General features: G+C 43.3%; 1 protein-coding gene across 4 annotated transcripts in view; it reads right to left on the bottom strand.

Annotated features, from left to right (window-relative positions):
• Positions 1-14,214, bottom strand: part of LOC118220170 (E3 ubiquitin/ISG15 ligase TRIM25-like) — a 123,113-nt gene that overhangs the window by 32,493 nt on the left and 76,406 nt on the right. For 2 of the 4 annotated variants that reach the window (XM_035403858.1, XM_035403860.1), the window contains exons 1-5: positions 3,583-3,699; positions 2,382-3,015; positions 2,182-2,277; positions 803-1,036; positions 335-497 (exon numbers count right to left, since the gene is read on the bottom strand). The exons of 1 other annotated variant lie outside the window; for it this stretch is intronic. In XM_035403858.1, the coding sequence (XP_035259749.1) occupies positions 335-497; positions 803-1,036; positions 2,182-2,277; positions 2,382-2,990 (1,102 nt within the window). In that variant the 5' untranslated portion in view covers positions 2,991-3,015; positions 3,583-3,699. Of the gene's footprint in view, positions 1-334; positions 498-802; positions 1,037-2,181; positions 2,278-2,381; positions 3,016-3,582; positions 3,700-14,214 lie in introns of those variants that run through there. One more of the 4 variants, XM_035403859.1, reaches the window with a different exon arrangement.

Genomic DNA, 14,214 nt, shown 5'->3' with positions numbered 1-14,214 from the left:
CGGACTCTCGCACACGCGCACACACACACACACACGCTCTCTCACTCTCTCTCTCTCATAAACACACACACACGTGTTGCCCACGCACATGCACGGACTCTCACACACGTGCACGGAGTCTCACACACGTGCGCGCACTCTCGCTCTCACAAACACACACACGTGTCGCCCATGCACACACACATGCACGGACTCTCGCACACGCGCACACACACACACACACGCTCTCTCACTCTCTCTCTCTCATAAACACACACATACATGTGTCGCCCACGCACATGCACGGACTCTCACACACATGCACGGAGTCTCGCTCTCACAAACACACACACACCTGGTTTGAGCAGTGCGACTCTATTATTTCCAGGCTGCTTTAGTATGTTTTCCAGGTACTCTTTCAGGGCAGTGGCAGACTCAAGGTGGGCACGCTTGGTGTTGATGTTGAGCCGAGGAATGTGCTGCTCAACGTCCACAGCTGAAGGCAGGTCCACACTGGCCTACAACATAAGACCAGTGCAGAAATGTGTGGTGATTTTATTCTGCTGGTTTAAGCAGTTACACCTCAGTGAAACAAATGACATACCTTATCAATCTCTCAAATGACTAAGGAATGCTAAAAAAAAATTTATTTTGAGCTAAATACATTTTCTATGATTCATGTTTTTGGGGTTCCCTGTGGTCACATGGAAGACCTTCACTGAGATACAGCTCGATACGGAACATTAAAGAGGAATCCTGAAGTTCACATTTTGAGTTTCTCCGGCAAAGGCACAGAATGCATGCCGTTCTACAGGAGCATCACCTGCAGGAAAGCCAGGGACTGCGTCTGGGCCAAAAGGCGGGTGATGCGGTCTCTTGCCCCGCTCATCTCCTCCACGTTCTGGTTGAACTTTTTCATCATTGAGAAGAGCCTGGACTGGGGAGCCTCCTCCTCCTTTTCCACGCTGTTCACGGCCTGCTGCTCGTCTCTGTCGAGCATCTCCCTGATCTGCCTGTACACCATTTCTAGCTCTCGCTTCCGATTGGTCGTCGAGGCCTGAGGTGAACAAGCACGTGACTGTCATCACTGCACAGTATAAAATACGACTTGTTTATTCCAAAATTAGCTAACAACTGCAGTCTAACTGACCAGCTACTTATGAGAGTAAGAAGCACTTTCAAAGTGAATGTGGACAGAACGAGTGGTGAGTAACAGCATCCACTTACTGATCTCGGGGTGCCACTGTCAATGTGGTGACAACACCCATTTGTATGAAACTGATAAGAAACTTATGTGGGCTACTCCCTTGGACACCAACTTATTTGTTTCCAATTTTATTTATGATCTTTCCTCTTGAAACCTTGGCGGCACGCACAGACGCAGTGGCTCAGTGCTCCCTACATTATTATTATGTATCTGTTTGGGCGGGTGCGCGTCTGTTTGTGTGGGTGTGTGTGTGCGTGTGTGGATTGTTAGATGAACCGGCTTATGGGCTGCACAGAAAATTTGTTGTATGGAATGTACAATGACAATAAAGGCATTCTATTCTATCTATTCTATTCTAGTCATATATGTTTACCCTGCATGTCAGTGAAATTGAGAAAGGAGGACAAAGTGCATTTTCAACATTTTTGGAAAAGTTTTTTCACATTATTTCAAATTCTGCTTTCATAAAATGTCTGCCCTTGATTCATTTGAATCATTTGAAAACCAAACACAAAACTTCCAGTCTTAACACAAGCCAACTGCTTCAGATCAAATTTGTCAATCTTTTCCTATCAGGAAAAAAAAAAGTTCTAAAAAGAATAACAGGAACAATGAATAGAGATTTTATATCAAAATATAAAAACATTCTATTCCAATTTCAGTGAGGATTTTAAAGTTTGAGGTTAAGTATAATTGTTCTGCACATGTGTGTACCCAAGCCCAGAAGCATTACCATACTGAGCGGATGAAATGGGTTCATCATCAGTGCAAAATGATTACGCACATGCATATTTCGGATAAAAAAAACTGGTTAATTTGGTCCAGTTGTGAACCATCAGAAAACGAATTCTACTACATTTTAAGTATAATCATGACTACTAATACAATATACATGCACAACATTGTTGAACATGTTTTGTGGTGACTGTGGTGAATAATTGAACGTACATAAGAACACATTAACCTGCTTTAAGTGTTTACTAATGCATGCTCACTTTCAGCACAAGTTGTTGTTCCTTCATCTGGGACAAGGCCGATTGTGTCATCTCTGTCATAACATCCAGCTGAGACAGCTTCATCTTTAAGTCAGACTAGAAAAGAAACACAGTTTTTTTTTAGTGTTTGAAACGTTGGAAGATTTCACTGCCGAAAAGTTAAACGGCACTTTTCTTGGAGTTGGGGGAAAATTACACACCTCCTGCAGAATCCGTTGTTTGTCTGGCGTACAGGACATGCAGTCCTTGTGCTCTTGCTGCAGACAGAAGCTGCAAATACAGCGTCTGTGCTGGATGCAGAAGAATTCCATAATTTTAGAGTGGTCAAGGCAGATGCGCTCCTGCAGGTCTGCCAGTGGCTCGCGGAGCTGGTGCGTGGCAAAAACCGGGTTCTCCAGGTGTGGTCTCACGTGCTCCACACAGTAGGACGCCATGCAGGTGAGGCAGGTCTTGCATGCCTTTCCCCCCATGCAAGCGTCGCATTTAATCGGCGCCACCTCTGGCTCCGTCTTCGTCGTCATCATGACATTGCTGAAGATGTCGGCCTTTGATTTCAATTTGAACTTGTCAACTACTGCGTCAAGAACCGTGTTCTTTCTCAGCTCGGGTTTGGTGACGAAGTGGGACCGGCACTGCGGACAGTTGAAACCGAGTCCCGTCTGTTCGCTATCCCGCCATATCAAATCCAGGCAACCTCGACAAAAATTGTGGCCACAAGGAGTGGTCACGGGGCTCTCGAAGGGACTGAGACATATACTGCACGTGAGCTCCTCCTCGAGGCTCAGCAGGGAGGACATGTCGTCAGCCATGGCGAGACAGGTGCTGCACTAAAACCTGCGCGAGGCAGAAACGAAACTTACGGGATAGAACGAAATCGAAACTTACTTGCTCAAATAACCGTAGCCATGGACGTGGTTTGTAGCTTTCTGCTAACCAGTGAACGTAACAGCGGAGGAATTACCTTATTGCTTGCTGCTTAGATTACTGTACAATTTGAAAACAGAATAACATTTAGATAAAATTAAGCTCTACAACTTGAAAACAGAATAACAGTTAATTAAATTCAATTCCGTTTTATTTGTATAACACTTTACAGAGGCACCGTCACAATGTCCGAAATCCAGGAAATAAATGAAGTCTTCTCTTGTCTGAATTAAGCGAGAACCTTTCTCTCCTGGATTTGATACCATCCCGGATGGGGAAGGTGATCATATCTCAGAGGATCCCTCCAAATTCAGAAAATCAGTCTAGAAATGTAATTTAAAAATCTAAAATTTACAACAGCGGACAGATGTATTTAGGTGGATTGACAGTTCCGAAGCTCGCAAGACTTTTTGATTTGACTCAAGAAAAAGCAAAACAATATTTATTGATTATTGGTTATTCATATCGCCTACTTACCGATCCTACTTTAGAAAGTCAGGTAGAGCTACACTGATATGTTTGGTTGTTTCTGAAACCTCCTAATATGCGAACTCCTCAGACGTCACTGAACTGGGTTGTGGTGGAAGCTGTGGTTGCGCATGACGCGCCCGTTACAGCTTGACGTGAACGTTAGCTAGCTAGCAAAAAGTTTTAATTCATAGCGTAGGCTACCGAGCAGGGGATTCTTGACATCACCCTGTCTAGAAGGTCCTGATTGCTATTTATGACGAGTTAAATTATACAAATAATACATTGTTTTTTAATTTATATAGGCTATTAATGATTATTAATTATTGGGACAAAATTAAGTTGGAAGTACTGGACAAAGTGTTCCCAGCTGTGCCTGGTTTATTGCAACTGTATGTATCGTTACAGAATTTTTTTGGGGTGGAGGGGGATTTTACATTTTACTTATGTAAAATGTAAAATCATTTTACATAAGTAAAACAATAAATAATTACATTCAATGTAATATTTATTTCACTGAATAATGTAGGCTGTATTACATATATAATGAATATAACTGAATATAATGGACACTACCCACATTTTTCCCCTTCAATTAATTTTTTTTTTTCCCCCAGGGTGCCAGGCCTTGAACACACACACACACACACACACACATTTGCACAGTGCAGGGAACTGAATGATTTAATCACAGGAACTATATTAAGGTTGGTATAGTGAATCTTCAGATGTGTATTGAACACCGCTGGAGGGTATGAGGTCTTATCACACGTGTAAGTTTCATTTCAACTTTGGGGGAGACACTGCTGGACGACGTAATCTTGCATAGTGAAACGTCAAGTCTCGGTCTGGTTCCTACTGTTGTTTTCCCTCGCTGTTTGTTCCCCGTATTTTCAAGTATTTTGAGTTCCCAGTGTTTCAAGTATTCTCGAGTTCCGTTTTATGTTTTCGTGTTCTGAGCCTTATTTTTATTTTTTTTTTCTTTTGAGTATTTTGCGTTCCGTTGCGTGTTTATCTGTTTGAAGGTTTTTTTTTTTTTTGAGTTTGTGGTTTTGCCCATTGTGGCCTTGTTATTTTGTTCCCTGTTTGTGTTTGCCTGACTTATCTCTTGAGCTTTGTGTGTTTCACTCTGCACCTGGGTCCTAACCCCTCAAACCCTGACAGCTATACATAGCTTTCTGTTTAGTTGTGATCATCATGTGACAATTATTGGTCTGCTTCTGTATTCCACTCCTCTTTGCACATCTCAGTTGACAGCCATATCACCCTGTGGCTTTCCCATATCAAACTGCGGAAGCTAAGCATGGTCAATGGTACATGTGAAGGGGCACGTTCTATGTAAACAGAGTTGCTACTGGAGTTCTGGAGTGTCCCAGCAGGGGGCACTGTTGCCTCTGGTCGAGATGCAATCCCATGCCCCATACAGTGATGAGGATACAGTACAGTACTTTGATATGAAACTTGAGGTCCTGGTTCACTGTGGACATTAAAGATGAAATGACACTTCACAAAAATGAAAGCGTTAACTCCAGCTTTTCCACAAGATTATCACAAAAATGGCTCTATAGATCTGGCCACCTAATCATACACTCGTATGTGACTGGCTGCACAATCCCTTGCACTTTGTTTCTCAAGGTTGTTGCTGCAGATGACACTTGAGGTCTCAGGTGTCCTACCTGGTTAAGTGAGAACAAATAAAAAATAAAGAACGCTAAAAAAACAGGATAAAGTTAAAGCTAGAAGGCCCAGGAGCCAGGTTTATCTACCATTACCAGGTTGAATTTATGAAAATAGACCTTTTAAAAGCAAGTGTCCAGTGAATTTGGAGTCTCCAATTAGCCTAACCTGCATGTCGTTAGACTGGGGGAGACAAAAATCGGAGTACCTGGAGGAGACCCACGCGGACCCCGGGGAGCAAAAACTCCATGCAGAAAAGCCCAGGCTGGGATACGAACCCACAGCCTTCTTGCTGCACCGCCCTCAATCGGGGACAAGCAGGTCTGTTCCCTGCGGGGCTTGCAGCTCTGCAGTGCCCCAGCTAAGCTCTGCAGCCGCTGTGCCGGAGGACTACCCTGCACGCGCAGCTGGGGCAGGCAGACACCCCGACTGGGAAGGGGGAAGAGGAGTCAGCCTTCAATACCAATGTGGGCCCCGTCGCCACACCGCCACGGTCAGCCTTAGATTACAGACCAGGGGTTTGCTGCTGCGTGGGACAGACACAGACGCGGTGTGTTGCCTATACGATGCCACCTGAGAGCGCCTCCTTATGGATGAAAAATGAAACATCGGCGTAAACTCCAAGTAGCCGCCGAGACCAAACCCAAGGCGCATGCCAGGAGAGCTACGCCCCAAATCAGCGTGTTGCCACTTTGCGTTTACACGGCGGCTACTGTTGCATTCGGATAGCGATGGAAAGCTGTTTTTTACCAAGTCTCCTATTTGACAGTTTGTACACATACAGTAAGCCTTGACAAGCATTGTACAGTGCTTAAGAAAAATTGTCAAAAGTTGCACTCTAGTGTATGTGTAGTGACAGTGCTATATAAATCTGTTTATGCTTTTGCTGGTTCGTTCACATGAACAGTGTATGGGATGGTGATTCAAACAATGAATTAAGTCTGTCATTCTACCACTTTTAATGTGGTACAAAATATATATATATATATTATAATGTGACAAAATAATGGCAATACTCTTACCAGTTTCTTCAGGCAGTCTTTGCACGCTTGTTATGAACTATAACTGTTATGTCTTGTCTTGAAATGTCATAGTAATCACAATTTTTCTGTTATTTTTCACAACGTATGTCTGTTTACTTATTGCAAATGTTAGCTTTTTATTTAGGTTTTGTTGACGTGGCCTATATAAAAGTCCTCACAATAAAGATAGGTAAATATAGCTGCAAGCAGCAATGCAGGGCCCTACGAACATGTTCAATCCAAGTAAATACAAGGCAAAGGAGAAAAGAGTCCAAGCGACATAGATTTCAGGATTTTGGACAATCTACATACCTGTGCGTGAGACGATCCAACTTCCGGTTCATGAGAAACATTACTTCGAAATATGAATGTGCATTAGCATAAAGTGCTAACTTTGTCATGCCACAAATCACACAATTTTTAACGAAACGACTTTTTTTAATCACCCTTGATGGAGAGAATACCCAAGAGTACACATGTGCGATGGTGACAGAATCAGGTAAACTGTTCATGGGAAGATGAGTTTTAAAGCATTATATTAGCATTAGCTTCCCACCAAAATTTCAAATACCTGTAATTTCTTTGTTTTTTGAGATATCTGCAACTGCTTCAACATGGTACAACATGGTAACTCCCTCTTCATGCCCAGTCCATTTCAAGTCCCTAGATTATTGTTTTAAAAAGTTATAAGCACTTGAAATTTGCATTATATTAGCATTAGCTTCCCACCAAAATTTCAAATGCCTGTAATTTCCTTGTTTTTTGAGATACCTGCAACTGCTTTGACATGGTACAACATGGTAATGCCCTCTTCATGCCCAGTCCATTTCAAGTCCCTAGATTATTGTTGTAAAAAGTTGAAATCGTTTAAAATTTGTTTTTTGTTTTTAATACCAGTTTCTCCGCCATCTTGGAATGGATCTCTTAGCTGTAAACACCCTATAGGGAGACATGCACCATACACGTACATGGGTAATTGCGGACCAATCGGACTCACGGTTAATTAGAAGAAACTTTTTATAGGTTTTGCCAAATTTTCAATCTGCAGAAAAATCCATCACGGCAGACTTTATGGGTTCTTGAGGCATATTTGTTAGTCATGAGGAATGACACAAGTACACCTGGTTTCAGGAATTTTGTGATAACAGTTCACTCTCGGGTTTGTACCAAGCGGCCAAAACCAGACTTCGTTTTTGAAGCTCTTTTCCTGGTCTTGTTGTTCCTGGTTGCTCACTAGCGCCACTACGGTTGGCTCCAGTATAGATGTTTTCATTTCCGGTTTCCATGTAAGTCTACGGTACAAATGCGGTCAAAATACAAAGTCAATAATTCTTTCTCATGAGTACAAATAGTCACAATATGTGTATTTTATTCGTCTTATGACTGTCCATCGGTCGATTTCATGATTTATTGTGTCATTTGAGCACTGTTATAATATTTGTTGTGGACCAATGAGGTACAGTTTGCGTCACTTCCTGATTACTGCAGATGACTAAGCTACAGTAGCGGCTACGGTCACTGGGGTGGGAGGTGGCGCCTCTTGGCCTTAATATTGTGGCTCCGACCATGGTCCACCTGTGCGAAGTCAGAAAATGCAGGCATCCCATTTCGTAGTGATTTCATTATGGCGCGTGCTATTTACAGCTGCTGTAGACGACCATAAAATAATAATTCTCTGAAGTTTTTCGGTAGGCGAGTCATTTTTACTATTTCCTTTAGCCTACTTAACCAAATAATTCGTTGGCAGAAAGCTTAATCAGCTTGCTATATTTGGTAGTCCAGTAGCCTATGCTAAAACTTAGCAACTTCGGCTACCAAGCTATTTGACTAGCTAGCTAACCCTAACCGGAAAATATTCAATCTGTCAAACGTGTTTGACGGCTTGTCAGTCGTGTGCATTCTGTAAATGTCTACCTGGGCCATGCTTCACACATGTGGCAAAGCTACTATAATCCCGATTTTGGGATAAACATTGCAAAATTTTCAGTTTCACGAAGCGAATAAAGAGTCTTAAGGTTTATTTGCTGAATAACATACAACACACGATGAAATCACACACACACAATTTAACGAAATTAACCATCTTTGTAAGACTGGCATTTAGAAAGGAACATGTTTTTTAACACTTAAGAGACCGACAAGAGCATTTAAGACAGTGGTTCTCAGAATCAGTCCTGGGGGCTCCTTGCGTATATTGGATTTTCTCCATTGGTTTTGATGATTTACAAGAAAAAAAAATAGACTAATAAATAGAAATTCAATGTACATTATTTTTGTCTTCATGCACCAGGTGGAAAACTTGCTGTACAAATTGCGTTGTCATATTTACACCCCTGCAGATCAGTTATTAAAATACTTGGTAGATTTGTTAATCACCGCTGACTGTTAATTTTTATTCGGTAGAAAGTGACTTGCGAACGATCGGTCAGCTAGCGTCACCCAGCAAGTGAACACCACAAACGGCGATGGAGTAGCTAGTAGCAGTTACTGGCTCATTAACTGACTGTGGCGAAAACCTACGACGATAACTTGCTCGGTTAACAGCAGGTCTACCAGACAGTTATATGAAAATTAGCCTAGTCAAATCACCAGTAGCCTACACATCTCTGATTGATTGACCATCAGTGTAGTCGATGTTCTGCTGTGGTTCATATTGCTAATGCGTGAGCTAACCACGGATAGCCTACCTAGCTCACTGGCAAGCTGATATGCTAGCTAAGCGCATATTCGTTTTTCTGAGAAACATAAATTGAAGATAACTGAACATAATTGTATTATTAATGTCATACATATAACGTGATTACACGACACAGTACAGTCACGGATGGAAATTAAACTCCGCAAACATTTGATAATATATTTTTAAAACATAACGGCAGACAGTCAGCTAGCCTCAAGTTCGTTCTGCAATCGTTCGTTCAGGTTGATGAGCTTTTCCGCACCGGACTGTCAATCACATTGTAAACATCACAAGACCGCTTAACTCTATGGTTTTGGCTCCAAATCGAGAAAATGGCCGCGCCCGCCATTGAGCTTCAAAACGTGTTTTAGAGACCCACGGAGAGGCAATGGGTGACGTCACAGTGGCTTTGTCCATATTTTTTACAGTCTCTGGTTTATACACACTCTCCCCACCTCTCCCTTCTCATCCAGTGGTCCTTTCCCGTTCGCCAAGTGATGTGGGTGATGTCTATGGCGTCCATTTAATACCAATAAACACCGCGAATAAAACAGTGAGCCCCGCGCGAGCTGGTTCTACTCGCTCGCAAAATATTTCTCCTCGCTCGCGAAGAGCCACTTTCTCCTCGCGCCGAGTAGAATAGATTTTTGGCAGTGTGGGGAGCGGGGATGGGGTGGAGACTTATGCTAATGTGTTCACTGGTATGATTGGTCACTTTAAATACGAAGCCTATACACTTCCTATGCCTTCTAACGGCAATGTTCTTGTTAGCTAAGGGACGATATGGAGACACAAGTTGTGAGTAGCCTACCGGACACAATGCAGTGTCATTAAATGTTATAATTAATATATGTAATTAAAGCCCCATTCAGATTTAGTGGGTAATACCTGGGTTAATGGAATGCCCATTGTTCTCTTGAAACCCAGCGTTTGGGTGGGTATTTAGTTGGTCGGTACCATTCACACACTTGAGCTGCGTTGTTTACGATTCCATCGTCATTGCTAGGGCAACGGCTGTTACAGACCGCAGATAATTTTTTTTTAACGTTGTTAGACCTGTTTCTAACTAGCTGTAGTGACTGGTTAGCTAGCTAGCTGCAGTAACTGCCTAGCAATCGCTAGTTAGCTAGCTAACGTTGTTAGCGACGTTAACTCAGATAACGTTACTTATAACTACTAGCCAGGTCTATTGCAAACGATTGTAAGCTAGCTAAAACCGTTAGCGGTTGCTAACTTGCTAGCTAGCTAATAACGTTAGCTAACTGTCAAGACGTTACAGCCGACCCACTAAATACCCACCTAAACGCTGGGTTTCAAGAGACACTGCATTGTGTCCGGTAGGCTACTCACAACTTGTGAGTACACTGCCAAAAATCAATTCTACTCCGCGCGAGGAGAAAGTGGCTCTTCACGAGCTCGGAGAAATATTTTGCAAGCGAGTAGAACTAGCTGGCGCGCGGCTCATTGTTTTACTTGCGGTGTTGAAATTTGCGCACGTGAAAGTGGACTTGTGCTCGCGCAGTGAATATCTGCTCGCACTGATTTTTGGCATTAAATTGACGTCATAGATGTCACGGTGTTTTCGAGCTGAGCGGCGGAGAACGGTGATGGCGCCCGCCTGTCATTCCCGACCAAGAGCAGCTCCTGATATTTTTAAAGAAGCTCAAAGACGTGTTCGATGTTTGTGACGACGATGCGGACGGATACATTATTTGAGCATTTCGTGGATCTTGGATTGCAGTTCGGGCAAGGAGATGAGATAAGACTGTAAAAGAATCAGTAGGTATTTTCAGCATTTAACGCATCCGAGCTGAAATAAACGTATTCAACGTATGTTTCAAAGGTTGCATAAAACAATATGGAATTGCGGCTTACAATGGGATTAAGTTTTTTCTAAGAGCATTGCTGCAAAAGACGGAATTATTACATCTGGCAAATAGGTAGCCTATGGACAAATGAACGTAATGACAAGCTAATGTGTTTAAAGGGGAATTTCACTTTATAACACTTCTGGGCTCATTTTTACGCCTACCTGGGGTTTTATGTGCATCCCAGGCGGTTTTTAGGTTGCTTGCTTAAATATTTCGATATTTGTAGATTTTTTATTCCCGTGTGAGCAAACCCGCCCACCCCCACCCCAACCCCAACCCCAACCACATCCATTAGAAGCACATTCAACATCAAACTCCACGTTAGCTTGTAAACACACGTCCCTGCTTCTCATGACTGATATTGTCCTTCTAATGAATTGGTCGCCCTTTTTCACTGAAAGCAGCCGCTACAAAACATCGGTTTCACACTGCAGCCGTTGGGCTGTGTAGAGATGCCACTTTGGTCAAACTGCTGATTTTGCAGCTGAGATCATTATGTACGGTGGCCGACAAGGGCAAACGCGCTGCAGTGGCCCAAAACATTTCCATTAGGAGAAACGTGCTGCCGCTTCAGAAACGATGCCAATTCAAAAACACGTACGAAAATCCAAAACAAATACAACAACGGAAACGTGCTGCAAATGAAAAAACATGCTGCAGAAAGCCAAAACAAATACATTAACAGCAAACACTCTGCAAATACAGAAACTATGCAAAAGCAAAAACATGCTGCAAATGAAAAAACGTGCTGCAGAAAGCCAAAACAGGCCACTGAGCGCCAGGCACAGGGAGCGCGCTCAGTTGATCAGCTTGCAGAGCGTGATGGCCGTGTTGCTGGAGTCGATCCAGAAAGCTGGGTAGACGGTCTCGCAGAAGGGGTAGACGAAGGTGTGGAAGGGGTAGGCGCGGTCGGCCACGTTGTAGAAGGTGGCGGTGCCCTCGGTGCAGTCGAGCAGCACCCCCACGCGGCTGAGGCTGGGGATGGCCAGGATGGTCTCGCTGCTGTTGTGCCAGGCGGACAGCTTGTCGTTGAACCACTCCACGCACCAGGACTGCGCGTTGCGGCCCAGGCGGCTGGCGGGGCCCTTGCGGACGATGCTGTTGTAGGCCAGGCCCACGCTGCAGAAGTTGCTGCTGGTCATCTTCACCTCCCAGTAGTGGCGGCCCTGGGAGAAGCCCTTGGTGCAGAGCACCTGTGAGCACATGGAGAAGCGGGTGGGACTATCGGGGTAAGCGGCCGCCTCTTCAGACACTGAGGCCTTGATGAATTTCTTGGACAGCACGATGCGCTTGTGCGCCGTCCTGTGGTCCAGCGTGAGCACGGTTCCATCTGCAACACAGCCACCACGGGGCAGTCAGAACACACACACAGAGCCCAGGGCATCACCATGGCAATCAACACAAAGTGAGAAACCGACTCGGATAAGGTATCAGAAAGCAGCCTCTCTGCAATGAAACACACTCTATCCCCATCTGCTGCCTGTTCCAGTCATCTCTGGTCTTGTGCATTACCAACCAGTTTTATCTTAATGCAAGTATTGTAATGGGTTTTCCTTCCTTAAGGAAATAAGCGTCAACTCACACTTAAGAAGGTCATATCTTTTAGCTGTGGACATGATACTTGGAGGTGTTTCCTGTAGTGACGCTGTAGGAAAAAATAAGGGAACTTCAGTTTACTTGGAACAATTAGATTAACATAAATTTCAACACATTCAAAACATTTTAGTGGAAACATCCAGACATATTAATGTTCCGCATGGGTGTGCCTGCTGAGAGTAAAGCATGCAGGAACACCACAGCAAACGGTGACCAACAGTGCCCTGTTTGACAAGACAAAGTGTGGTGAGGAGACCAGTCATAAAGAATGGGAAAAGACAAGTTCAGTGGGTAGGCAGCAATACACATTGCACAAAAGACACAACATACTTGACAAGAGGACCATGAATTGTGGAATCTAGATGCACAAGCTGTAGAGGGAGTCAACATTAATGCTTTTGTTTTCTGTTCCAACAACTACAACTTTTACAACGGTACACAGTAAAATGTCCAGTGTTAATTCAACTCTAGCAGTGTTAATTGAACTCTTAACAGATAACACTTAACAGGTCCCATATTCCAGAGTGGGGCCAAATGTTATCTGTTTAGAGTTGAATGAACACTGTTTAGAGTTGAATTAACACCGTTTATGTCCCCTGCATTACAGAACTAAACTGTAAAAGTTGTTCTTGCTTCCAGCCTCTTGCATTTGGTCTTGTATAGAGGCACGTGATATCTATGATTAACATCATACTTCCCCTGTCTGGGCTTTGTATTGCTTGGACACAAGGCCACGTATCTGCAAACAAATTTGCACTGGAAGGCTGTGGGTGTATGTGAAAGGCTTCTAAATGGTGGTATTCTTCAAGACATTTACAAGCCTTGCTTGTAGTTTTGCCATGTAAAAAATTCATTTTCATTGAAGACAGAATTCATAAAATGTTGTTCAGACAGCATTATGTCTCCCAGTGGATGCATATTTGTAAAAAATGAAATCAAAACTATTCGCTTCATGATCACCAAATTAAGTAATTACTACTGAAACATAAGAACTGAAAGTGAATCTTACTCATCAGGAAAGACTGGTGGAAATGTTTACACTCCAGTACAATGTATGTTGCAAATGAGTATGGCTCATTCATGGAATTATCAAATCTATTTAAGAAGCAATTCTAGCAACAAACAAAAAAAGAAAAAAAACTTCTACTGTTACAGACAATTTCAGTTCCCACTGACACAGTTTTTGAATAAGATGTGTGAATTAAAGCAAGCACACCTGGTTGGGTGCTGGGCTGTGCTCCAGCCATTTCCAGCCATGTGCTCCAATTAATTCAACATCTCTTGCACGTTTCAGCATTCGGCGTATAATTTCATTTAACGCATGATTACACTTTGTTCTGAATGTGGTTATTACAAGCGGACAACGAAAATGGAACCATAGCAGTGTTACAGGCCGAGGTTTTGTGGGTCCTTCACCGTGTGTAATAATGCATATTCCTAAGGCATGGCTTAGGTGTAGTCATGACCTTAGAAGACCTGGCTGATCAGTCAATCATTACTTATAGTGGAACTCAGTTATCAGCTTCCTCTCAAGTTAAAAGTACTGCTTTCCTCCAGCGAGGAGTGTGTTTCAAAGTGACAATACTCCTAACCATGGATTGTCCAAGATGTCCCTGGTAGTGCACTTTTTGACGGCGGTCAGTCATAAAGCTGCAGATCCATGGGATCAGGCCCAGTCTCACTCCAAGGTCAAGGAGGCACTGTACTGCCATTGTGTTATCTACAGCATCAAAGGCCTTAGCAAAGTCAGTTGTAATTTGTGTGCACGCTGAGCCCGGAACATCACAGGCCTTGT

Source organism: Anguilla anguilla, chromosome 2, assembly GCF_013347855.1.
Source record: "Anguilla anguilla isolate fAngAng1 chromosome 2, fAngAng1.pri, whole genome shotgun sequence".
NCBI lineage: Eukaryota > Metazoa > Chordata > Actinopteri > Anguilliformes > Anguillidae > Anguilla > Anguilla anguilla.
The sequence above is the reverse complement of the archived record's forward strand: the minus strand, read 5'-3'. Positions and strand labels throughout refer to the sequence as shown.